This window comes from Pseudonaja textilis, chromosome 13, assembly GCF_049901715.1.
Source record: "Pseudonaja textilis isolate UNSWEBS1 chromosome 13, rPseTex1.2, whole genome shotgun sequence".
NCBI classification, from domain to species: domain Eukaryota; kingdom Metazoa; phylum Chordata; class Lepidosauria; order Squamata; family Elapidae; genus Pseudonaja; species Pseudonaja textilis.
The window spans coordinates 5,613,229-5,640,836 of record NC_142002.1 but is presented as its reverse complement, the minus strand read 5'-3'; the positions used below and the strand labels follow the sequence as shown (position 1 = coordinate 5,640,836).

The window sequence follows — 27,608 nt, the reverse complement described above, 5'->3', positions numbered from 1 at the left end:
TACAGCAGTTTTATTCTTCTATTAAGTCGTGTCCAATTCTCAGAGATTTCCTGCAGACAAGTCCCTGCAGTTTTCTTGGCAAGGTTTTTCTGAAGTGGTTTGCCACACTTCCTCTTAAGTAATTCCTCGTTCTGAGGAGGGGAAGAGGTGGGATTCAAAAAAGGTTATTACCGGTCCTCTGGGTGTGGATTGGTGGGCGTGGCAGGGGAAGGTTACTGCAAAATCCCCATTTCCTCCCCACCCCACTATACAGCTTATATCCTGCCACAATGCCTTGAACACTGTCAAACAATAACACCTGCCTATCATAGGTCCTTATGAAGGACTTGATAGGCAGATAAAAATGCCAAATCCAGTCTGACCATCTGACTGTGTGATGGACCATAATAATATAAGATTGTCACATAATATTAGGTCAGGGAAATAGAAAAGGGGGACACGGGACTAATTTCAACTGATAGGTAATCTCTCTCAAATAGTTAGCTAGACATGCAACTAGAATAGAATAGAATAGAATAGAATAGAATAGAATAGAATAGAATAGAATAGAATAGAATAGAATAGAATAGAATAGAATAGAACAGGAATCTGTATTGTCACTTTAAATGTACACTAATCAACACTATTCTGAGATTCCAAAGCCTAGTCATAATACACCTGTCACAACAGGAAATTACACATTTCCATGTGCATCAAGTAGGCAAGAGACTTTCCGTGCATCAATCAAACTGCCTACAGTACATCATGAATGAAGTGACATCGTTTGTGTCATTTGTTGATGATGTCATGACACGTGATATCCGTAATCCATAATCTTGGAATATTTCACTTCACCTGTGCTCTTCCTTTTTCACCAGGCACCAAAAGCTACCGAGAACACGGCCATCGGATGCTTCTGATATGGCTTCATGGGACCATCATGGCAGGAGAAAACACAATCAAAGAATTGTATGAAGGGCTGGTTAGCATTGGGAGGAGTGACTTAGCAGGTAGGGTGATGCCTTGGCCCTTCTCTTTAGTCTATTGAGCTGGTTCAGTCCAGGATCAGAGCCGTGGTGGCGCAGTGGTTAAGAATGCAGTCTTGCAGGCTACTTCTGCTCGCTGCCAGCTGCCTGCAGTTTGGCAGATTGAATCTCATCAGGCTCAAGGCTGACTCAGCCTTCCATCCTTCCGAGGTGGGTAAAATGAGGACCCAGATGGTTGGGTGCAAGAGACTGACTCTGTAAAATAGTTGTTGTGGCCCACCGGCGGCCTGACAGAGCTGGAAGCAGAGTCGGACAGTAGTGAGGAGGTTGGGGAGGAACCTCGGCCAGTTCTGGAGACTGAGGAAGTCCCAGAGGAGGGCCCAGCATGAGAGGCAGAGATGGGGCCAGGACAGGCTGGCAGTCAGCAGCTGCCTTTGGATTCGGACAGCAGTGATGCGGGGGAGCTTCTGGAACCGGTTCCCAGCCTGAGCATGTGCAGAGATCTAGCAAAAGACAAGAACAATTGAGAAACCAGGGTCGATTCAGGAGTAAGGCCACACCTCGGAGATGATTGGTCCCTCCCATAGGACATAAAAGAGGAGTGAATGGGATCTGAGCTTTTGCAGGAAGCAATCTGGTCAGTTTCAAGCTTTGAAAAGTTCTGTTTGACTCTGTGGCAGGTTTGGCCTTGCCCTGCATCTGGCAATTAGTTCTCTGGCCACATTCTAACTGTGATAAGGTGGGTGTTTATAAGCATCCCCCTGAAAGACTGTTTGTGAAGCCTTGTGAATGAACGTAATTCACAGCCATGGAAATAAAAGAGGTTTTGCCAGGATTCAGACTGTGTTTTATGCTTTCTAAGGAAGCCTAGGTCAGAACAACCGCTTAGAGGGGGCTGGAAAGCCCTGTGATATAAGTCTAGGTGTTATTGCTCTATCCTGGATCAAGCCAAAGTCCAGTTTAGACACATATGTATGTTTTCTCTTCCATCAGAAAGTATCCGGAGACAAGCGAATGCAGATTCCCCCGCATCTCCACGGAGGTGTTCAGCAATGTGAGATCCGAGGTGTTTCAGAACATGGCTCCACCATGCAACTCTGCCAGAGATTTCTTTCAGAACTTGCACCAAAAGGGCCACCATTTCCAAGGGCTTCTTGCCATCTTGAATGGCAACCTTTCTGATCCAGGTCAACCGTCTTATCAGCAGTTTCCTAAATCTCAGCAATGCATCTCTAGAGCCTCAGCTGGAGAGAAGGGGAAATAACGGATTTTATTTTTTCCTCCCCGAGGTCTGAGACAAAGTCTAAAGCTAACTTTGCAAGGGATTTTTTTTTTAATCTGTTCTTATCATTGCCATACGATAGCATTGACTTAATGTTTATGGAGATTCTCAGTCGTCCCGTTGACTTGATATCTGGAATAATGGTCACAAGGAAGGGCAGGTCTGTACCTCTTTATACGTGCCCTTAATTGGGAAAATCTCAGCATCCAACCAGCTTCCTGTTGTCTTGTGTTGTAGTAACACAACTAATGTCTCTAAAAACTTTTGGCTACACCTCACACCACAAGTACCCGATTGCAAACTTGCGTTGCTAAGGACAATCATCACTCTGGTGCTAATAATCTCTTTTTTAGTCCAGAGTTAACTTGTTTCTGACCTATTCATGTCGCTATCTTTGTTTTCCAATCAGGATTCCTAAAGATGCATTTCCTTCAATGGACTCTGCTCACCCATCTTATCCTAAAAGCATGCTTTCTAGACGCATAGCCAGAACGTCTGCAATAATCTGGCAGCTCCACTTTGGATTAATCCAAGTTTCAAAAGTTGTGCAATGCTTGCTTTTCAAGTGACTGTTCTAAAATATTGAGAAGTGGGGATTTTATGCCTCTCTCCCCCAACATATAATATAGCCCAAGTGCTTGTGCAGACTTGGGATACACTGAGATGAATACGATAATTGGGATCGTGCTTGTTTGCATGGGAAAATTTTCCAGTCCAAAATTTCCTTGAAACTCACAGCTTTTGCTTCAAAGTTACTTTATTTCTTTCACTTCCTTCCAATACCTTTGGAAAGCTCTTCTTTGGCTAAATTTCTGACACCTGTAGATATCACAACATCCAGCTCTCGCCATAGATTATAGCAAAATGATCCTCTTAAAACTTAATGGGTCCGTCTTGAAAACTCTTTTGAGTTCACACAGTACACATTCCATCTAGTTATTATCTCATTTGCTGCATTAATTGAACCATAAGCTTATCCAAGGTGAGCCATCAAGCAAAACTTAGCCGTGGTTAAAACTGACCACAATTACAATGGAACACACACTTATGGCTGCTATCTTTTGCTAACCTGATTCAGGGTGTTTTGTGAACAATCAAGGGACATAGGTCTTCTGGAAACAGAGCCAAAATTAGTTGCACTAACACTACAACAGCCACAAGGTCCCACTAATATAACAGCAGCTCGGTTCTCTATAGGGGCCTGGCAATCTCTGCTTTAGTTCACCGCATCCTTTTGTTGAACATTACTCCAAATTTGGATGTCCGCACCTGGGGAGAACAGCTAGCTCAATCCGTATGACATTTAATGCTAGGTGGCTTAGGAATGCAAGGGGGGGACCATTCCACTATTTCAGCCAACATTTTTGTGATTCGTATTTTTTTTTATTTTATATATCTCAACTATGCACATAGCTAGGGTGGGTGGGTGGCTTCTCTGCCTCTGGCTGGGCCTCTTCAGCCCAGCCTCTTTCAACCTTGGGTCATTTCCTTTGAGGAAGGGGTCTTCAAATGTGGCAAGTTTAAGACCTGTGGACTTCAACTCCCAGAATTCCTAAGCTAACATGACTGGAGGAGAGATTCTGGGAGTTGAAGTCCACAAGTCTTAAAGCTGTCAAGTTTGAAGAGCCTGGCCTTGGAGAAAGAGATTGACACACCAGCCGGCCTACGCTGTGATCTGCCAGAAAGGCAGTGGGCTAGGATACAGCTCTAAGACTGGTGCCTGGAGGTGCATTGCACACTTTCTTTGGGCATTGGTTGCTCATCTCTGGTGAAAGGGAAGGCAGGAAGAAGTTGCTCTAAGTCACGCCTTGCACTTTGAAGTCGCTTCTGTCCAGGTGATGGAGGATACCAATTGCAGGGGAGAAGCTTGGGACTGTCCCCAGCCTCCATCATTATTTGCCCTGATCCCAAAGTCCTGGAGGGGACCCTGGGCCTAGGATTTACACACACATACAGACATGTTTCCAGCTGTACAAATATGCACTTTCAAATTCAAAACAGTGTTTTGTTCTCACATGCCGATAGGACAGTGTTTTATCTACAGACAGTACACTTTTCTTAAATTTGTCATGAAGTTTTTGTATTTTTAAAGCAATGTTGAAATGTCTGGTTTTCAAATAAATGGTTTCCCCCCCTCGTGTAGTTCATTTGTTTGTAGTTCCTGAAAACCTGGGAACTGTCACTTCGTAGGAAACCTGGATTGTTTCAGGTCTCAATAACCATCTCCAACTTTGAATAAACTTTAATCTTCTGGAATTATGAAGAGCACAACTGGAAATTCTGAATTTGTAAAATTTGTAAAATTCTAATTTAACTGGAGGGCTCCAGGTCAGGCAGGATACTACACCTCCAAACCTTAAGGACGAAGCAAAGCTATTACCTTGCAAATTCTTCATAGCAGAATAACTGGGGTCCTTCCCACACCCAGTTAAAATTTTATTCAAAAATGATAGCAAATTAATTTTACAAAAAAAACCCTTTGATTTCAAGTCATTAAGCGGCAACAATATATAAAGAAACATAACAGCAACACTCACACTTCCAACATAGTTTAAAACTAAATATTCAAATTATAAATGAGCTTACAGTCATCTGTAATTTGTTCATAATAGCCTTTCTCTGCATGGAGATAGAGATTTGTATATATACATATATATTAAAAAGATTTATTCTCTGTAAGAGCACAGTAATGAAGGCTTTGGTACCAAAAGTTTGTCTCTGACAGTTGCATTTGTTCTGTTTTTTTAAACGAGTCTGCCAAAGTTGCATCCTTAACTTTTATTATCCAAACTTAGCTTGTGAAACAGAAATGGGAGCGAGCATCCGTAGCCTTATTTCATATAACGAAATCCATCCAGCTGAGTTTAAAGGACACAATTCTAGCCAGTTTAGTGGGAAAAGAGAAAGACAAGAAGGTCAGATGTGACTGGGTAGGACATCTGCCAACAAAGGAAAGAGGCGAGGCCCTCCAGATGAAAGAACAGCCCATCAGCTGCTTACGATGGTTGTTCTTGTTCGTTGCTAGATTGAAGATTGGCTTTCTGGACTTCTAGTTCTTCTGCACTGATCATGGAAGGGTCAATAGCAGCATATCTGGTCCCATGGAACTGAAGCAAGTGTATCTGTAGGGCAGATGGACAGAACTAGAATCTATTTGTTCCTTTTTTTCTCCTTTAAACCATAAAACATTGACATTGACTCTACTTTCACCCATGAGAAAGGAAAATGTTGCTCAGAGTTGCCTGAACTGTGAGTGGCAAATAAATTGGATGGATGGATGGATAGGTGGGTGAATTGAATGAATGAATGAATAAATGAATGAATGAATGAATGAATGGAATGAATGAATGAATGAATGTGTCAGCTTTGGAAGTCATATTGACATTCGATGCTCCCACAAGCCTGAGATAGTGCGAGGGCGGGATTTCAAATTGAGTATCTTTACATAGACAAAATGATATTCTTTTGTCAGTTCAAGGCCACGGTGTGCCGCAGAATGAAATAAGAATCTTACTCTAGGATGGAGCTCGTGATTGGGCCATGCGATGTGATGACAGCCAAGGGTTGGGATGGATTTGTAGTTTTGAATATTGCAAGGAAGCCCGAAAGCTTCCAGATTTGGGATTCCACAGATGTGCCAGTTACTATCCTAATAAAGCAATCTTTGAGAAGATGTCTGTCTCGGAGTTATTGGCTGGAAAGGAGGGTTGCTGGAACGCTGACAGAATGAATGAGTGAGCAGCAGGGCTTACCTGGATATACAGGTTTACTTCAGCACTTCTGCAGAGATATGGGAAATTGCCTCCTGTTTTAAGATGAGCTCTCCTGGCATTGGGATACAATTTATACATCTCTTCCTTGGCTTCTGTAGATAGGGCACTCTGATCAAATACCTAGAAGTCAAAACCAGCATGAGCTTTGCCATCCCTTATCACTGAGCTCAGGGTCTTTCCCTGAAGGGAATAAAAGTTCTCTCTTTTATTCCAGAAGGTCCCAGTGCTTGGAGGAAATGGTGCCGGTACGACCACCGTAGGCACAGATCCTCCTGGATTGGAGATTCCCACAAACCAACACCCAGCTAACCCAGTTTCATCCGATGCTTATCAGCTAGGAATATTGCAAGGTTGCTCACATCCATGATGGTGACAGGGACATCTCGGATCTTATGAGGTTCAACGTAGGAATTCTGGCAATTGAGAGTGAGTCTTGAAGCCAGCTCGCTCTGGCCCAAACTTTCCAGCTGTTAGGCGTTAAGAAAAACAAAACAAAAAAACAAAAACCATCTATTTTGGATCTGAAATCTGGCGACCAAGAAACAGAACGCAGAATACCAAAGTAGAAAGGGATCCTGGAGGTCTCCCAATATATTCATACAGGTAGTCCACGAGTTACGAACACAATTGAGCCCAACGTTTTTATTGCTAAGTGAGACATTTGTTTAAGTGAGTTTTGCCCAGGGGTGGGATGCAAATATTTTTACGACTGGTTCTGTGGGTGTGATTAGGTGGGCGTGGCCATGTGACTGGGTGGGTGTGGTTTCTTTTTTGCAGTACAACCCCACCCCACGGTCTGCTTTTTGGCCTCCTGGGCATCAAGGAAGCCTCTGGGCGAAGCATTAAGACAGCGAGTGGGATCTTGGCACAGCTGATCGTTGGAACAGCTGATCGTCGGGGGCGGGGGGGAAGAAATACCTTAAGGAGTGACTGGGCAGCGGAGAACACAGTCAGCAATGTTGGGCATGCGCGCTGACTGGGCAGGGAGGGGTGGGTGGGGAGAGGCGGGGCCAGGCAGGGGCAGGATTTGCCGGTTCTCCAAACTGCGCAGAATCGTAACAACCGGTTCTATAGAACCAGTCCGAAACGGTAGAATCCCACCCCTGGTTTTGCCTCATTTTACGATCTTTCTTGCCACAGCTGTTAAGTGAATTGCTGAAATAATTACAATTAGTAACATGGTACATAAATGAATCTGGCTTCTCCAATGACTTTGTGAGGTCACAAAAAGTGATCACATGATCCCGGGAATTGTATGACCACACGATTCACTTAACGATCATAGTGATTTAGGAAACACTGCAAAAACCATTATAAAATCGAGTCTAGTTACGTATTGACTTATGGTTCCAATACCTTGCGACCAACCATCATGAATATGAGCCAGTTGTCAAGCCTCTGAAATATGATCATGTAACTATGGGGATGTTCCCACGGTCATTAAGGATGAAAAACGGTCAATAAGTCACCTTTTTCAGTGCCATTGTAACTTCAAACGGTAACTAAATGAACTTGTCAAGATCTGATGTGTACTGGTGCTTCTTTCACTGCTATTGCTTCTCAACTTGCCAACGAACTATGGGGAGGGGGATTTGAAGAGGGAATGTGGATTGTAACCACCAAGCTCTCAGCCCATGAGAACCAAGGTCACTTCAGCAGGTGTTTGCCAGACCTTCTAGATACCTTTTCATAACGATATTGTGACATTTAATTGAACAATGTGACCTCCACTAATGGGAGGGAGGGAGGATTCTATACTTTAATGATATTGAATTGTGCTGGAATTAGCTAGATCTGGTTTTGCTTTCATTCTGTGCCGAAATGATGTACTCAACAAAGTTTTGCATTAAGAGATCTGATCGTCTTGAGAGTGGTTGCTGGGTTGGGACCATCGGTAGGAACCTTGACAGAACTGTTGTAAGTCAAGGACTACCTACGCGCACACACACACACACAGCTCACTGAACAGAAAAAGGAAAAAGATCAAAAGCACACAGTATTTTGCTATTTCCTGGACAAACTTCAGAACACCATCAAAGTAACCAAATTGACCGTTATGGATCTTTACCCTATCCACCATGAAATCAATTCCGTCAGCCATTTCAGGATCTACGGGACCAGAGGAAAAATTCCCAAGGACAATTTTCTTCAACATGAAAGCAGGCAACAACCAAAAGCTGGAAAGAGAGAGGAATAGAAAGGTAAGTTAGGACTTCAGGTTCAGGAGAAGCCCTGTGTTGTCACATTAAACATAAAAAAATATCTTTGCCCAAAGAGCTCTGCTTACCTGATTTCACACTGTTAGTAAGGCCGTTCTGGCCGTCATCTAACAATTCCCAGGTGACTATTAAATTATCCTACTCATTATTGTAGACAAAGACATCCAACCTAGATTGATAGAGTTTAAGCCAGGGGTGGGTTTCTACCAGTTCTATCCACCTCTGTAGTTCTATGTCTGCTGATCTTTTTGCCCAGCTGCCCACCCAGGCTGTTACATGACCTTTATTTCCTGATTTTTCAACTTCAGCTGCCAAATGAGGCACAGCTGCAGTTAAAACAAGAAAAGAGGGCTGTTTCAAAGGCTGCTTCTCTGCAACCCGCTGATGACGATTTACAGGGTGCGGCTTGTAAATCCCGAACCAGTAGTTAACCCTGTCGTATCCCACCCCTGGTTTAAGCTAGTGTTGGCCACTTCAAATGTTAATGACTACTTAATGTTGAACAACATCATTGGGTAACAAAGCTTTTTACCCAATTTTCACAAAAGCAGATTTTGGGATGGCTTCTGTTCTTTGGGAGAGTTGAGGTCCATCACGCTGGGCCGGAGGGAATGCATTCTGCATTCTGCATTACCCAAGCTTTTTTTTAACTTCCAATTTTAATTTCATTTATTCTTTTCCTTCTCAGCTGAAAAGGCATAATCTAATGGCACTGACTTTGTGTTGTGCAAAATTGCATGTTGTGTGGTTGGACTTTTAAGGTCTATGGCTGGTTTTAGGGTAATGAAATATCTTTAATCTCCAAATCCAAGTGGGAAGAAAAATATTGATTATATACCTTGCAGATTTATATGGCCACCCATCTTAAACAAATCAGTCTGGATGGCTGACAAAACAGCGAAACCAAGATACTCATGCAAATGAACAACCACAAAAAAGATCAATAACTTACCCAGTAAAAATAAACAATTCCTTGATAAATGCAGAGGCTCTAATGCTTGGAGAAAGAGTAAAGTTTTCAATGATTTCTGAGCAGCCAATAAGGTTGGCTCTTATAACAATGCAATCAATTTTGCAATGTTGGATTTCTGAATTGAATAATTGGAAATAGAAACTCTATATTTAACAGAGTAACAGAATTGGAAGGGACATTGGAGGTCTTCTAGTCCAACCCCCTGCTCAAGCAGGAAACCCTACATCATTTCAGATAAATGGTTGTCCACTCTCTTCTTACAAACTCCACTATTGGAACATCTAGTGCTTCTGGAAGCAAGTTGTTCCACTGATTAATTGTTCTCACTGTCAGGAAATTTCTGAGTTCTAGGTTGCTTCTCTCCTTGATTAGTTTCCATCCATCAATTCTTGTCCTGATCTCAGGTGTTTTGGAGAATAGCTTGACTCCCTCTTCTTTGTGGCAGCCCCTCAGATATTGGAAGACTCATGTCACCCCTAGTCCTTCTTTTCATTAAACTAGACATAATCACAGTTTATTTGTGGACACATTGCAACCTCTTGAAGTCAAAACTCAGAGTTGTTAAAGTCAAGTGTCTTTGCTGACACAACCATGCTTCCAGGGTAGGAAACTAGCAGACTTGCTTGCATATGCTAGCCAGGACTTTTGATGGTTCCCAGAACCCATAAAAACCAAGCTTCACAAACCAAGCTCCAGGACTCCAGAATGTATGGACGTGGCTTGCAGAATGCATTCCCTCCGGCTCATCGTGATGGACCTCAACTCTCCCAAAGAACAGAAGCCATCCCAAAATCTGCTTTTGTGAGTTGCAGAAAGGGAAGTTCTATTCAAACACAAGGAATGTGGACCCAGGGGTGGGATTCAAAAATCCCAGCAACCGGTTCGCTGCCCGGTCACTGGTTGGGCGTGGCCATGGTGGGCGTGGCCTACCGGAACTCCCGAGGGGCCATTTTTCACCTTCCCAAGAGTCTGAAGGCTTCTCTTGGGTCTCTGGGAGGGCGAAAATGGCCTCCCCCAGGCTCTGGAGGCCCTCCGGAAGATGGAAATAGGCCTGTTTCCGGACTTCCGATACTTTCAGAAGGGCCGTTTTTCCCCCTCCCAGAGCCTCCAGGCAGACCTTGCACTTATCTGCGTTGAAAATGGGCCACGTGCTAATCAGATTTGTATGGATAATAAGTAAAAGATACAAAGGTGTTATACTCCAGTCTAATAACTACAGGGGAAAATTTGTCTTATGAGAAAAGAAAATATGAAATTGTAAATAGGACAGACAAAAATATAAAAATGTTGATTAGAAAGATACTGAAATTCAGAAAAAGATATGTAATTAAAATTAGAAAGGAATGAGATAATTAAAAATATGGTTGCAGAAAGCAAGGAAAGGGAAAAACTACTGAGAAAATGTGAAAATAGTTATTAGACATGGAATAGGATATACAAGAGGAATATGTAACTGAGTTTATATCTGTATGGAAAAGTGACAACCCAGGATCATGCTGTTCTCAAAAAAAGGTATCTAATTTGCATTATGTTTTGTGAAAACCCAAATAAAACTTTATTTTTAAAAAAAGAAAAGAAAATGGGCCGCGTGAAAACTCCTGGGAGGGGCCGGAGGGGCCAGCCGGTCGGTTCAAATACCGGTTCAGAGAACCAGATGCGAATTTAACATCCAGTAGAATCCCACACAAACGTTCTGCCTTCAAAAGCGAGCACACAACCTGGACTTGTCTCCCAACCGGAGAGACGGACACGTATGCAAAATGCTTCAAACTCAAAAACCCCTTGGAAGGAGAGGAACAGCATCAGATCTGAGCTTCCACCAGTCTTCCCTACTTCCACCAAGAGGCTCTTGCCCTCCTTGTGCCTAGCTCCAAACTTCACAGCCGGGATGTTCTGACAAATCGTTTAACGGGGTTCGTCTCTTTAAAAAAAAAGAGGCAAATGTGGATTTATTGACTGATGCCTCACCTATTTGCTGTCCACGTCTGATTGAAAATCGAGGTATCGCTGAAAGAGTTGCACAGAATCAAGGATTGGACCCGGGGGGATTTGTGGGTGTACTCAGCAAATTTCTGAGCAAGGAAACCTCCTAATGAAGCACCAAAAAGGTGAACCTGATAATAAAACAATGAAAGAAAAAATCCTCTTGATTATTTTTCTTTTTATCAAACACGTTTTACCGTTCCAAGCATTTGGCAACCAGATCAGTTTCCACCTGCTGGCAGATCAAGAGGCAAGCAGAAAACATTTACAGCGGGGATCTCCAACTTCGGCAACTTTAAAGACTTGGGAATTTCAACTCCCAGGATTGTGGAAATTGAAGTCCACGTGTCTTAAAGTTGGGAGTCCCCTGATTTATGGCAAATTCGGTAATCAGATTAAAGGTTCAGACAATGGACTTTCCAATTAATCTCTCATTTTCATTCTATAATCTCTGCCACCTCCTGTTGGTTCCCTTCACCCACAGAAACGAATCATTTCAAATAAAAACACCACTTCCCCATTCTACTTGTATTTTCTGAATATTTTTATCAGTGATGATCCAACAGAATAGTCCTCCCAGAAATAAAGCAACATCTGCTTGGTGAAAATATATTCATTTTATCAGTAAACAAACCCTGGATCTTACATGAATGCTCTTTTAAGTTGATATACACTTTTTTTTAAATAAATAAATAAACCATTTATGCAAGTATCAGTTCAGAAGCTGTGTTAAACCGTTATGCAAAAAATTAGGGGCAGGTAGAATGTTTTGAATCAAAGCATCTTAAATTTAAAAGCCCGTTTCGAATGCAAGGCGGGTGGCTGCAGTATTTGGGACGTGTTTGCCCTTCAAAATAGCTCCGTTTCAGGTGAGGAATGCTCTGTTTTGGGTCTGAAGTCCTATTTAAAAGTAAGAGTCTGTTTTCATACCCCTATAAAAAGTATCTTTGGTTTCAAGTCTGTTACAAGGAAGGCAGAACAAGTATTCCAAGAGGTTCCACTTTTTTTTCAAACAACCTCACTTTTCTTCCCAATTGTTAACACTTTTATTGCTTTTGATCCTACTGTTCTTAATATTGTGTTTGACCTTGTACATCACCTAGCAAGGGACCAGTTTAGACATCTGATAAGGAAACAAATGCCTAAGATTAATAGATTAGTGACTCAGTACAGACTAAGGAGATTCTCTCTCGGTTGAGCCCATGAACATGAATAAACTCTAGGCTTTTTACCTAACATTTTATTGTAAGCACTAACTTTATCCAGTTGTAGGTGATCTAACAGCTTCCGGAATCCATCGCAGAATTCAAAGATCTCCCAATAAACTGGATACTGTAACTAAAACAGTAAAAAAGAAAAAGAAAACAAAAACAGAGGAAAAGATGAAGGGTACCCTTACAGAAATTTAATTGCCACTTTCAACATTTTCAGCAGATAAACTCCGAGCAGAGGCATAATTGCATTTTAACTGGGGAAATCCCATTTTGAAGAAAAGACCTTACTCCATACTCTTTATGTGCACGACTGTATTCTCGCTCACGCTAGTAACACTATTACTAAATTTGCGGATGATACTACAGTGGTGGGAGGGATGAGCCTGCCTATCGACATGAGGTGGACCGGTTGCTTTTGTGGAATGGAGACCATAAGACCAAGGTCCTCAACACCAATAAGACCAAGGAGCTTATAGTGGATTATAGAAGGAACAGATCAGACCTCCAGCCCTTGCTTATCAAGGGAGACCGAGGGGAGCAAGTGGCCAGTTTTAAGTTTCTGGGTGTTACCATAAAAGACGACCTGACCTGGGGTGCCCACATTGCAGCCATGGTCAAAAGGGCCCAGCAGAGATTATACTACCCTGAGGCTTCTCAGAAAACAACAACGGAATGAGAAACTGCTGGCGACCTTCTACCGCTGCACCATAAAGATTATCTTAACTTACTGCACCTGTGTATGGTTTGTCAATTGCACAGTGGCAGATAGGACAGCACTCCAGGGGGTGAATGTCATTGCCCAGAGGATCATGGGTTGCCCTCTCTCCTCTTTGGAAGAGCTTTAGAGCTCCTGTTGCCTTAAGAAAGTTCAAAACGTTCTCAAAGATCCGTCTCATCCTGGGAACCCCCTTTTTTTGAACTGTTACCATCTGGCAGATGGTACAGAATAAAAACAAGGACAAATAGGCTGAAAAACAGTTTCTGTCGCAGGGCAGTAGCTCTTTTGAATTCCACTGTATAGAGCAATATTAATGCAATATCAGGGGTTTTCAATTCAATTGTATAGAATGTGAAGGATGTGTGTTGGGGTTTTATTTTTATAGTTATAATGTACGCTGACGATGGCATTTAATTTCGTTGTACAAGGTGCAAGGACAACAAAATAAACTAAAGTGAAGACCTGCTTAGATCCTGTGGTTCTTAGGTGGCTTTACTTACAGAAGTTAGTTAGATTCTTGACGGCTTTCTTATTGATTTATCTTTTTCTAAACCATCTCCAATTCTAAACCATCTCCAACTCTTAAAATGGGGAATCTACTGATAATTGCAAAGTTTAAAAAACAGTGAGTAAATACTGTAAGCTCCAATTTCACTAGTATACTCAGTATTGTTTTTGTGGCTTCCAAAGTCTAAATATAGAAATGTGTAGTCTAAGTCTAGACAAAGACTAATATAAAATGTACTGAGATGGCAGAACTGCCCTACCCAAATAGGGCTCAGAAGCAGAGGTGGTATTCGGCAGGTTCTGACCACTTCTGCAGAACCGGAAATTTTCAGTAGTTCGGAGAACTGGCAAATACCACCTCTGACTGGCCCTGCCAAGCCAATCTATTCTCTGCCTCCCGAGTCATGACCCCAGGCCTCTGCCCCCTGTCTTGAAGGCAAGTTCAACAAACGAAACACAGGATAGTCTGAAGACACTCACAGCGATGACTCTGTAACCCCATCCAGACAGGGCTAGAATCTGTTGAAAGAAGACGTCCGCCGTTCCACTGACGGGTGGGAGGAATATGAGGGGGCACCGGATATTCCTGGGTCCTGCGTCATAGAGCGACCAAATCTTACTGTCGTCATCATCTACAATGATCTGCAAGAGAAACGTCAGAGAGGACCAAAAAGTGACTCCTTAGCAGAGGTGACTCTTGGCAAGTCCAACCGAAGACTGTCAGGGGTGCAAGAAACCAGAAACAGAGTAGAGTTCAAAGCCCTAAAGCTTTATTTCATGCTGGCCATGTACAAGAATCTGATCTGCTAATACTCATGCCAAATTGGCACTAAGGTAAGGGTTAATGGAATTGATGGGGGGCTGGACGTAGGCCTGTCGTGAGAGCTTGGAAACTAATCAAAGAGAGAAGCAACCTGGAATTAAGGAGAAACTTCCTAACAGTGAGGACAATTAACCGGTGGAGGTTTTTAAAAAGAGACTGGACAGTCACTTGTCTGAGATCGTATAGGTTCTCCTGCTTGAGCAAGGGGCTGGACTAGAAGACCTCCAAGGCCCCTTCCAACTCTGTTATTCTATTCTAACTAGCAACGTGTTTGACCCTGTCCTCGGGCTCCAATTGGACATCTCTTAAAAACACCTAACGTCACTTTTAATAGCAACCATTAAATGGCCCTTAGATCTTATTTTGCCTACTTTTCTCTCAGTATCGGAAGTATTGTAATAATTATCACTATCACCCCATCAAAAAAGAAAAAAAAACCCATCAGTGTGCAAAACATCAGGAGGAACCCTTTAGCATCGTTTCCAACTAATACCGGATTTTATTAAAAGGCGTAAGCATTTGTGGTCACTTTCTGCCATAGACCAACAGGGCTCTCCTAGAACAGAACAGAACAACAGCGTTGGAAGGGACCTTGTAGGTCATCTAGCCCAACCCCCACCTCCGCCCAAGCAGGGGGCCCTACACCATTTCTAACTGATGGCAAGATAAAACAATTGATGGGTTGTAAAAGAATCAGCCTGGATCACTTTAGACCCAGCCCCACAACTTTTGGAGTGGTTCCAAAAGAAAATCCACTGCAATTGTACGTTAAAGATTCTTCTGGCAACATGGGAAATATTGCTAGGGAGATGGCGAGAGAGGTGCGTGGCAGGATTGTGGCCCATGTTATCCTGCAAGCTTTCTGGTGTGTGGGCACACTCTGATGAAACTCAGCTGGTGCCAGTACATTTGCAGCTCATGAGTTCCCAACGCCTTCCTCACAAAAAGAGGGGATTTTTATTGTGCCACGTGACAAGTAGAGCATATTTACTTTTCTTGTGAGGATCTTCATTATATTTCCCTCATAATACACTGGCCGCATTTTGCCCTCACATCCTGACAAATATTTGCTTGATGGGCAGGCTGGTATGGCCGAGCACATGGGGAGTGGCAGTCGAACAAAACCTGAAGACCCAGGGATGAGAAAGGCAGAACAGATAGTCCTCAACTTACTACAACAGTTCATTTAGTGACCGTTCAAAATTACAACAGCACTGAAAAAAAAGGGGACCGGAGACCATTTGTCACACTAACCACCGTGGCAGCATCCCCATGGTTACATGATCAAAATTCAGACGCTTGGCAACTGACTCGTATTTATGACGTTTGCCATGTTCCCGGGGTCACGTGATCCCCTTTTGTGACCTTCTGACAAGCAAATTCAATGGGCAAGATAGAGTCACTTAATGACCATGTTACTAACTTAACTGCAGTGATTCACTTGACAACAGTGGCAAGAAAGGTCATAAAATGGGAGCAAAACTCACTTAACAACTGTCTCACTTAACATAAATATTGAGCTCCGTTGTAGTCGTAAGCCAAGGACTACCTGAACTCCTACAAGACAGGAATGAAAGAGTCTCCATTCAGTTCACCTCAGCATTGCTATATTTTGCAAAGGATAAAGAGAACCTGCATTTAATTCCTCCCGTTTACTTCCCAAAGAAAATTAAGACAAAAAAAAAAGAATCTTGTTTGCTTTTGTTATCATCCTCTTGATAACACACAAACAACCCTCCTGTTTTAATATTAAATTATTTGGGGAAGAGGCTGGTCATCTTTTTCGGATAGAGACAAAATAAATAGGTAAAAGGCAGTAGACACTTGTCACTTCCACCTAACCTGGAGGAAACAGCAAAGTTGTGAAATAAAAATCAATTGCTTTTGTAACTGAAAACCACAACTTTGCCCATTCAGGTCACCCCCAACTTGTCAATTCTAAGAGCAACCCACCGTCTAGACAGCATCTCATCGGCTCACGATGTTCTGTAGCACAAGGCACGAAAAATTAAAGTATGATGCACAATGTGCTTTTCAGATGGGTTTGCAACGGTGTTTTAAGGATGGATTGATTTCCTCGCCTCCAGCCGCAATGACTTATCAAGTTTCCTTTATCTTGCACTGTTTTTCACTCTCAAGTGTTTTGTTTTCTTCTAAAATGCTTACGATTCAACAACCAATTAAAAAAAAATCCTAACATAACCAATTGGAGCTATACTTCCGCTTACTCTTGGAAACGGGTGATCATCACATGAACACCAAAACCGTTCCACTTTAAAAGGGAAAGTATTAAGAAACAAGGAGGCTTGAAATAGTAATCCACTTTTTTTTTTTCAGCAGCTCAACTGCTGTTGTCAGTGGCAGATCACAAGTCTAAAGGCATGAGAAGGCTTCACCCTCCGGGGTAGATTAGAAAAGGCCCGACTTCCCTTTCAGAGAGAAAGCAGAACTGCTTAACTCATTCTTTGCATTGGTCTTCACGCGAAAAGAAACTATATCGCAACCCACCAAAAACATAACTGTAAAAGACAGATCAGAAATAAAAGTTAAAATAAGCAAAAAAATAATAAGAGAACACCTGTCTGATCTTGATGAAAACAAATCACCGCGGCCTGATGGATTACATCCCAGAGTTTTAAAGGAGCTGGCAGAGGTCATCTCAGAACCACTGCTCCATATCTTTCAAAAATCCTGGAGTACCGGGGAACTACCAGAGGACTGGAAAAGAGCTGATGTGGTTCCCATCTTCAAAAAAGGAAAAAAAGAAAACCAGACCCAGGAAACTATAGACCAATCAGCCTAACATCAATACTTGGGAAGATACTGGAAAAGATAATAAAAAAACAGATCTACCAACGTCTAGAAACAAGTCAAGTAATAACTAGCAGTCAGTACGGGTTTGTTAAGAACAGATCATGCTAAACCAATCTTATTTCATTCTTCAACACAGTGACTAAATTAGTAGACCAGCAAATTACTGTGGACATAATATATTTAGATTTCAGCAAGGCATTTGACAAAGTAGACCACAACCTGCTTCTTAGTAAGCTAGAAAAAAGTGGAATAGATAGCACCATCACTAGATGGATTCGCAACTGGCTGACAAACCGAACTCACCGAGTAGTCCTTAATGGATCTAAGTCTACATGGAGGGAAGTAAGCAGTGGGGTGCCACAAGGTTCTGTCTTAGGCCCAGTACTCTTCAATATCTTCTTTAACGACTTAGATGAGGAAATAGAAGGAGAATTTACCAAATTTGCAAATGATACTAAGCTGGCAGGAATAGCTAACACCCAAGAAGATAGGCTCAAGATCCAGATGGATCTTGACAGACTAGAACACTGGGCCCTATCTAATAAAATGAAATTCAATATAGAGAAAAGTAAAGTCCTACACTTAGGCAAGAAAAATCAAAAGTACCCATATAGACTGGGTGAAACCAGGCTCGATAGCAGTAACTGTGAGAGGGATCCTGGAGTCTTAGTGGACAACCAGCTAAATATGAGCCAGCAGTGTGCAGCAGCAGCCAAAAAAGCTAATGCTAAGGTATATTAACAGAGGGATACATTCAAGATCAAGGGAGGTACTAATACCACTCTATAAAGCCTTAGTAAGACCACACCTAGAGTACTGCATCCAGTTTTGTTCACCACGTTATAAAAAAGATGTTGAAACTCTAGAAAAAGTACAGAGAAGGACAACCAGGATGATGAGGGGACTGGAGGCTAAAGAGAAGGACCAGGGGAGCCATGAGAGCAGTCTTCCAATATTTGAGGGAGAGGCTGCCCCAGGGAGGAGGAAGGGGGTCAAGCTATTTTCTAAAGCGCCTGTTAGTCCAGACAAGGAATAATGGATGGAAACTGAACAAGGAGAGATTCAACCTGGAAATAAGGAGAAACTTTCTGACAGTGAGAACGATCAACCAATGGAAGTTGCCCTCGGAAGTTGTGGGAGCACCATCACTTGAGACCTTCAAGAAGAGATTGGACTGCCATTTGTCAGAAATGGTGTAGGGTTTCCCGCTTGGGCAGGGTGGTGGACTACATGACCCACAAGGTCCCTTCCAACTCTGATTATCTGTTATCTGTTTATCTTCTTTGTTATTCTTCTCTGAAACAAAGTGAACCCCTCTACAAAGTGAGTCAAGGATAAAATGGCCGGGTGTAAGTGAAGCAGCAGCTGCCAAGAAAGATATGAAGGTAAATAACAAAGCAAATATGTCTTTGTCGTGCAAAAACAAGTATTTGCGTAACTGGCTGAACTGAATCAGATCTTTCTCCATAGTTCGCTTACTGCTAAATACAAATCCCGAATCCTGGTTTGCTCATCTCTGAATTAAGAGTTATTAGCCGAGGACAAACAAAGGAGGGTCTAAACAGAGTCCGATCATATGAAGATCATGTGGTCACTTTAGATCGGTTTTCCGAGATTCTGTCAACTGAGAAATATAAAGAGAAGTGCAACTATTTCTCAGACAGGATATACAAATAAGTCTCAAAGGTTCTGGAAACGAAACAGAAAAATTACAGATGTTCAAACTTCAGGCTAAATGAGCACAGAATACCTAAGACCTTTTTGGCACAAATGTGCTGTGTTTCATTAACCTTTTCATTATTATGCCAAACTATTAGCTGTTAGCAGCCGTTTCTCTGGAAACCTTCAAGTGTCCTTATCTCGCTCAATGCAGGATGATTTGGAAGTTTACTTTTATTTTAAGCAAGTATTGCAACACCCTAAAAACACAATGGTTGTTTTAAATTTCCGTGGATTGCTTCTTTTCTCATTATTTTTTTAAATGTATTTATATTTATTGAGGATAATGATTTCTTGTCCAACAAATGCATACAGGATTACACCATGGTTTGGTTTTTACCTGGAAAACGTTTAAATGAAAAAGATTCCTTCATATTTTTCTCTGAATGTGGCCATACAGACTAATGAGATTTTTCTCTCTAATCTTTGTTTTATATGGGGATTATCTTCAAACCAGGGTCACCTTCCTTTTGAACAAATAAAGCATTCTTAACCTGGCACATGACATGTTTCTGTTGTCTGGAGACATTTTATAAATATGCATCACCGACACACTGCAACATACCCCAAATATCTTCATGCGAGTTTCCTTAAAACAATGGCAACTAGCATCCTTAAGGCCCCTAGTATCCAGGAATTTAGCAGGTGCAGCTATGCTAGGACTCCTGTTCCCAGAATTCCCAGCCAACACAGGCCTTTGCTGAGCATCTTGGGAGCTGCACACATCTCGAGACAATATCAAGCTCAGAACAGTTATTACAATATTTCCTGATGGTTGCAAAGGCAATCCTTGCCCTTTACGTAGCATAATGACAGGCTAAATATCTGTTCTGTGGCAGGATTTCCTGGGTTTAAAAAAAAGTGCAGAAACAAGGAAAAGATTCTCTTCCTTCTTTTCCTTCATCTTCAAATTGGTTGATATTCAGGAAACAGACCGCTTCACAGATCCTTGGAGACGGAGAACAGAATTTGATAAAGCACGTGAAAAATCACACGGGGGGAGAAATGGCGGCCCAGTTCAAACTTAAGCTGACTTTCCCCTGCTTCCAGGAAAAGCTGATCAGGCCTGTGTGCCCGAAACCCAACATCTAAGTGTCTGAGTTCATGCTGAAAAAGAATTTGTACTTACTGGTGGGACCAGAAAGCAACGCTCAACAAAAAGAGCTGATCTCATTTTGAAATACCGTGGTACCTCGGTACTCATAGTTAACTGGTTCCAGGAGGTGCAAAGTGTATCAAAAACCATTAGTACCAAACAATATTTTTCTCATAAGGAATAAGTGAGTCATAAGGCAGCCAAAAATGGCAAGTTCTACCTTGTGTGTTGAGTACCAAATAGCATTAGCACTTAGACTTATATAATGCTTTACAGTTCTTTACAGTCCTCTCTAGGCAGTTTAAAGAGTCAGCCTATTGTCCCCAACAATCTGGATCCTCATTTTACCCACCTTGGAAGGATGGAAGGCTGAGTCAACCTTGAGCCTGATGAGATTCGAATTGCCAAATTGCAGGCAGCCGGCAGTCAGCAGAAGTAGCCTGCAGTACTGCACTCTAACCACTGTGCCACCGTGGCTCAAGCAGAGTTTGCATCGAAATGCATTGAGTATCAAATTCGATGAGTTTCAAAGCAGTTGAATGCCAAGGTACCACTGTATGATACTTTGACAGGGATATTATTCTGTATACATGCAATTATTTTTAGATCTACATGTATATAGATGAGGCGTGGTGGTTAGAATGCAGTATTGCACTCTACTTCTGCTGATTGCATGCTGCCAGCAGTTCGGCAGTTCGATTCTCACTGGCTCAAGGTTGACTCAGCCTTCCATCCTTCTGAGGTTGGTAAAATCAGGACCCTGATTGTTATTGGAAGCAATATGCTGACTCTGTAAACTGCTTAGAGAGGGCTGTAAAGCACTGTAAAGCAGTATATAAGTCTATTGCTAAATCTCCCCTGCAATGCCTCCTGATATCTTTTGTGGCCACTAAAGTCTCTGCCAACTGCACTCTGACTTTCAATTTCCTGCCAGTGATAGTATCAAGAAGCATCTAGAAAGCATAACATGAGTTAAAAAGAAACTTCCCTTTACAGAAAAAAAAGAAAAGAAATTAAAGTCTTGCTTGATCCACCCACATGAAACTGTTCCACCAAATCAGCATTGCCACCTCTTCCTACCAGGTCAATCACAAAGCTTAGCCTCTCTGATGTAAACCTACAGGAGACTTCAATGGTCTCTTTGAAACATAAAAGGTAAAGGTTTCCCCTGTCCAGTTATGTCTGACTATAGAGATCAGTGTTCATCTCCAATTCTTAGCCAAGAGAGCACTGTTGTCCGAAGATGCTTCTGTGGTCATGTGGCCAGCAAGACTATACGCTAAAGGTGCATGGAATGCTGTTACCTTCCCACCAAAGTGGTACCTTTTTATCTACTTGCATTTGCACGCTTTCAAACAGCTAGGTGGGCAGGAGCTAATGCAAGGAACGGGAGCTCACTCCATTGCACAGCGCTCAGGTCTCAAACGAGGCCACCGTGCCCCTTCTCTGAAACCTATAAGTGTTCTTATCCACATTCCTTCCAAGCTGAGATCTCAGCTCACTCTGTCCTATGAAACCAGCCATTTGGTCATATGCTGTAATTTTTAGGTAGAACATGTTCTAAAAAGCATCAGGTTCATGTTTGGTGGGTCTTCAGAGGCAAAGAAAGGCTACAAGGTGTCCCACACATTGCATGTCAACTAACCAGCTTAAAAACAAAAATTCAGAGTCACCAGAAGGCTGTCTGTTAGGTCTAAATTCTAGAGACCCGGAGGCCGCAGTGGCTCACATAGTAAGATGCTGAGCCTGCGCACTGCTGAGGCCGGCAGCTTGGTGGTTCGATTCCCGTGAGCCAATAAATCACGTAGGAACAAGAAAGGAACTTCCCCTGATTGCCTGCTGACATTCAGGTGTCCCACAGGTAAAGGTAACACCACCCGAAAAAAATTCCTTCACAGAGGCAGGCAGCCATCTCGGTGATCCCTGGCTAACAAGTGCTATATGCTAAATAAATAAAATCTAGAGACCCAGAGTACTCTGACCTCTGCCATTCTCTCTCTCAAATTCATATGGCGTTTCTACAGCATGACACGGAAGGGCTAACCAGAAGTTCATTAGCCTGGGAAAAACCACACAGGAAACTGAAAAGGCAACACACAGGAGACCCAATGTCCAAGAAATTCTGAAAAACAAAGAGCCACGTGTTGTTTTGTACAGCCAGCCAGTTAACTAACTTTTTATAGTAAATCAACACTATATCTGCAGACCTCACTGTGACTCTCCAGCCTTAATGGGAATGTTCATCGTAAGCCCACCCAAACGGACAACATGAAATGCAGACATTTTGGAGGGTTAACAAATAAGGATTGCAAAATCCTTATCCAAACTAGAAGTTAAGACAAGTCAAGCAAACACTTAGGTCCTTGCAGAATAGAGCTGTGAGGTTTTAATAATTCTTTGTAGCTGGACGGACAAAAATAGGGATACGGCTAGTCATTCGCATTGTTTTAGTGAGACGCTGAGGTTACTCAAAGAAGGCAAAGGACCAGCTGTCTGCCAGGAAAATCAATCCTTGCATTCCCCACCCTCTAGTCAGAGCTGAAGAAGCTTCTTGGATGAGAAGTGAAACATCTTCAAAGAAAAACCAGAATAGTCCAGTCACCTCCAGGAAAAAGGACCTTTGGGACAACCATGACCTGGAGGACTGAGAATCTCCATAGACATCAAAGTAGTCGTCCGTCCCCCCTTTCTTTTCCATTCATTTTAAACATTTAGTGCCGGTCTCAAAAAGTAGTCTAGTGCTCAGACAGAACAGAAATGTATGTTCTGCTGTGAGTACCAAAGCATTTGCCAACTTTTTCTATAAGTATAGGATTGGTTTTCAAAGAAAATGAAGCCACTATGTTCACTGACATATGATATCCTGTGGAGCTGTGGTGGCAGAGTGGTTAGAATGCAGTAATGCAGGCTAACTCTGACCACTGCCAGGAGTTCGAATCCTGACCGGCTCAAGGTTGAATTCCCTCCTTCCGAGGTGGGTAAAATGAGGACCCAGATTGTTGGGGGGCAAGAGGATGACTCTATAAACTGCTTAGAGTAGAAAACAGTATGAAGCGAAAGATTAATTCTACATCCTCCATGGAACCCTGAATTTAAAGAAGAATTTACAACATATAAAATAGCAGAGTTGGAAGGCATCTTCATGGTCTTCAGTCCAGCCTTCTGATCGGGTAGAAGACAACCTTCAGCGATGGAGCACCCACAAGTCGTTCCACTGATTAACTGTTCTCATTGATAGGAAATTTCTCTTTAAGTTCTAGGTTGGATCTCTCTTTAATGATCTTCCACCCATTATTCCTTGCCTGCCTTTGGAGAATAGGTTGACCCCTTCTCTGCAACAACCCCTCAAGTGCTGGAAGACTGTTATCATGTCACCCCTAGTCCTTCTCTTTGTTAAACTAGACATACCCAGTTCCCATAACAGAGGCAAGCATTTGTTCTGAAACCAATCTTTCTAAAGCTCTTCATGGGTTGGGGTCGAGTTACTTCTAGGGCTATAAGTAGGGTTACTTATAGACTGACCTACTCAGTCTTATCTACCATCCAGCAGAAGAGAAATGCTCTGGGTCCAATCCAAGGATGGGCTGCTGGGGGCTAGGAGAGCCCCTACCTAAGACTCTGCAGGGCTTGGAGAGCCCCCATAACCTCAGAAAGACCAGCAGGCAAAAGAGAACCCCACTAGCAGTTAAAAGGAAGAAGCAGCTGCAAGCTCACATCACTCTGAGAAGCACAGAGCCGAAAACACAAGCTTGAAGAAGATAAATGAGACTTCATCGAAACGTTGCCTAGATACTTCCAATCTTACGCGGGAGAAAACCCGAATAACCAAAGATCCACATACAAGTAGCTGCGAGAACCTCAGAAAACACACACACACACACACACATATATATATTTGTTTTCTGAGGTTCTCGCGGGTAAATTTGTTTTCTGAGGTTCTCGCGGGTAAGTGCTTCACTCTGAGAAGCACAGAGCCGAAGACACAAGCCTGAAGATGATGAATGAGACTTCATCGAAATGTTGCCTAGATACTTCCAATCTTACGTGGGAGAAAACCCTAATAACCAAAGATCCATATATATATATAATGTTTTCTTAAGTTTTCGCGGGTACTTACATGTATGGTATTCAGCTTTGTTCGGGTATTTTCCCACGTCATTGTAGTTGTGCTTTTAAAGTTGTAGCAACGTTTCGGCAGAATCTCAGAAGCCTGATGATGGCAGATGAGATTCTGCCAAAACGTTGCTACAACTACAATGACGTGGGAAAATACCCGAACAAAGCTAAATACCATCTATCTATCTATCTATCTATCTATCTATCTATCTCACGGTAGGGCTGTAATCTGGCTCAAGGGAGGCTGCGGAGAGAGACATCTTATTCACTAGAATGAACTATTCGACTGCTTTTTTCTTTTTTCTTTTGACTTTAATAAAGCAAAGTTGGCCACGTGCTTTTAAAGGGCTCTGATCTTTCATTTAATTGCACTGTTGTGATCATTCAGGCGGACAACTGAATCAGGAGGAAGTTTAAGGATTTTGCAAAGGAACAAAGGCTTCTTGTGAAGAGAGAGGGAGGTCAAACTCACTTCATCTAAACCCCAACTGCAAAAACTACCGTACAATTTATTCCTCTTTCCTGGGTGGCCCTTGGCCAGGGACAAGCTCAAGCATGCCTCTCTTCAGTGTGAGTTCTAAAATGTGATTTATCCGTGCAAATCAGTTGATATCAGAATGCAGAAGAGTCTTAACTTTTTAGCATGCCCTTTAGGTTTTTTTCTAGCCTAGAAAACTACTTCAGTGTTAGGCAAAACTTCTCAAGTGGCACTGTTCTCTCCAAAGCCAGCCATTCTGGACAACTTTTTAAAATCACACTTGCCAAAACACCTCGGGGAGATGTTTAGCCAAGCAAGATTCAAACAGCTTGATACAATCGTTAGATTTAGGAGATTCCATTTTTTCTATCCCATACAATGAACGTACATACATCTGTGCAGTTGAAGAGGTAGAAGATCTGACTCCTATATTCTTGGAATGCTGACTGTATAAGGGGGCAAGAGAGAAGTACCTTGATCCACATATTAAACATACGGACCAGTGGGAGGCCCATATTAAAACACCTACCTCATGTGTGGCCAGAATCTGAAAATGGTGTTTAATACAGCATAATTTCTGACTAAAATGGTCCGACTGAGATCGTATGTGGGCCTGATTGGGGTGGATTGCAAGGGTGATACAGAAATATAATTGTATGTCATTTTATTCTATTTTACATGTTTATGTATTAAATTATTGTATTTTAGCCTTTTATTGTATTTTAGCCTTTTATTGTATTTTACCCAAGTCTCACTTTAAATTGTAGGTTTAGAATTTTACTGGTAATATATGTTTGAATCTGTATGTTTTGAGAGAGACAGAGAGAGAGAGAGAGAGAGATCTTTTTATATACCGTGTTTCTCTGAAAATAAGACCTTGTCTTATATATTTTTTTTGCCACCAAAAAAAGGCACAGGTCTTATTTTCGAGGAATGTCATCCACTAACCTCACTTGCGCACATCACCCCCGGCCTCCTTTTCGCTGTCAGAGGCCTTCAGGAACGTCTTCTTCTGTGGCCGGTCAGTCTTTCCTGAACGCCTCTGCAGCCGATAACGGAGCTCTGGATCGATCCGGAGCTTTGTTATTAGCTACAGAGGCCTTCAGGAAAGCCTTAGCAGCCTTGCTGGCTGCAGAAGAAATGGCCCGGCAAGGCAGGTGTTGGGGTGTGTGAGGCCTGGCTACAATGGTTGAAAGGTAAGTAGTAGGGTAGCTCCACCACTTCCCATTCCCACCCTAGCTTAATTTTTACTCGTCCACTCTGGAGTGGGCAGGATCTTAATTGGGGCTTATTTTGGGGGTAGGATTTATATCGGATGCGCATGTGTAAAAATCAAGCTAGGACTTACTTTCAGGATAGGTTGTATTTTCGGGGAAACAGGGTATATATAAAAAGCCACTCAACAAAAAACAAGGCTGGAGGAGAAATGCATCCCCCAAGCGGATTGCAGAAGATTAACACAAATAACAAACCTTGTTTATCTGAAAGACATGCAATAGAATTCCAACACTGAAAGCTTATCTCATCTATGTTTACAATGCTTGCAATGTATACAACAATGCTCCTGAAGGAAATTGGAGCAGAGAGGGAAATTAATCTGCACGCACCTTTTTGAGAGGCACCGTACTTCTGAACCAGCTGTAGTCTGGAGAGATTTTAATCTCTCCCATGATGATGGCAAATTCCAAGGTAAGGGAAACCTGAAATATACACAGAGAAGGCATTTCAGATGAAAAATTCAGCACCGCAGAAGATACAGAGGAGAAGAAGAAGCAAAAGACTCCTTCAGGATAAATCTTTCTAATCCTGTCATTTTATTTATCCCTGCTCTCCAAAATGTTTATAGAAAAGCAGTGAGAAATGGTTTGGAAGAGATGCAGGGAGAGACTAAAACACAGAAGTTTAAAGTGGAAAATATTCTGATCTATTCTTTAACCCAACAAACATGGCATTAAAAATCCAAAGAGTTGGGGAGCAATCTTTTTTCCAGCTAACAGGTTTTATTTAAAAGGCATAAACTTTCAGGGTGAAGGCTCTGCCTTTCGACCAAATTCGTTAAGTCGAGAAAGATACGACCATTCTCCTGCTTTTCCTCCCCCAACCATTCTGGCTAGGGAATTCTGTGAGCTGAAGTCTACACATCTTAAAAGATACCAAGGTTGAGAAACAGTTCTATAGGTGAATTATATCTCTCCTTCTCTAGCTCAAACTATAAGACCCTCTACTTTTTTCCCCTTCTAGCTATAGAATTAGCTAGCAGAGGCAGGCGTGCGTAACACAAGCTGAAATACTGAAGCCCATGGATACAGGCCAAGCCTGACTCACACAACTGCAAGCAGAGTGGCACGATACAAACTTTAAGAAGAAATCAACATCTCAGAGGAACTACATTGTAACAGGAGTTGCACGTCTTGTGGATTTCCCCAAGGTTACAGCTCCATGAGTCACGAAGCACGCAGCACCCACTTTCAGAATGCTTTGGGATGTTTTCATACTTTCATGAATGGACTGGATGACTTTTTGTCCAGGACGACATAAAGTCTCCTGCCTTGAGCAAGGGGTTGTACAATCCCTCCCCCAGTCGCCCCCTTATCTGCACTGCGCCTAACAGCTGATTTTCAGCCAGTTTGAGACCTATTTCGGCCTCTGCAGGCTTTGCAGGTCAAATAATAGGCCCATTGCATCACTTCCAGGGTTTACAGGAAGTGATGAAACAGGCCTATTATTCATCCTGCAAAGCCTGCCAGAGGCTTTTTTCAAGCCGTTGGGAGACTGAAAAAGGCCTCAAACCTGCCGAAAATCAGCTGTAAGGCACGCACATTCACAGTGAGGTAAGTTTGCCTGTGGCTTGCGTGCCAGCACAAATGGCTCTGCATGCCACCTGTGGCACGCATGCCATAGGTTTGCCATTATGGCCTTATACCATCC

General features: G+C 42.4%; 2 protein-coding genes across 5 annotated transcripts in view; one reads left to right on the top strand and one right to left on the bottom strand.

The window, feature by feature from the left end:
- The window catches only part of ANKDD1A (ankyrin repeat and death domain containing 1A), a 33,740-nt gene extending 31,393 nt beyond the window's left edge, over nt 1-2,347 (top strand). The window contains exons 14-15 of one of the 2 annotated variants that reach the window (XM_026709311.2): nt 858-989; nt 1,959-2,347. In XM_026709311.2, the coding sequence (XP_026565096.2) occupies nt 858-989; nt 1,959-2,023 (197 nt within the window). In that variant the 3' untranslated portion in view covers nt 2,024-2,347. The remainder of the gene's footprint in view (nt 1-857; nt 990-1,958) is intronic. The other variant, XM_087941306.1, reaches the window with a different exon arrangement.
- Nucleotides 2,348-4,638: 2,291 nt separating this feature from the next.
- SPG21 (SPG21 abhydrolase domain containing, maspardin) overlaps nt 4,639-27,608 on the bottom strand; it is a 30,313-nt gene continuing 7,343 nt past the window's right edge. For all 3 annotated transcript variants that reach the window (XM_026709314.2, XM_026709313.2, XM_026709315.2), the window contains 8 exons: nt 26,288-26,380; nt 14,115-14,276; nt 12,453-12,533; nt 11,181-11,326; nt 8,089-8,197; nt 6,380-6,487; nt 6,000-6,140; nt 4,639-5,369 (listed from right to left, as the gene is read on the bottom strand). In XM_026709314.2, the coding sequence (XP_026565099.2) occupies nt 5,244-5,369; nt 6,000-6,140; nt 6,380-6,487; nt 8,089-8,197; nt 11,181-11,326; nt 12,453-12,533; nt 14,115-14,276; nt 26,288-26,350 (936 nt within the window). In that variant the 5' untranslated portion in view covers nt 26,351-26,380 and the 3' untranslated portion in view covers nt 4,639-5,243. The remainder of the gene's footprint in view (nt 5,370-5,999; nt 6,141-6,379; nt 6,488-8,088; nt 8,198-11,180; nt 11,327-12,452; nt 12,534-14,114; nt 14,277-26,287; nt 26,381-27,608) is intronic.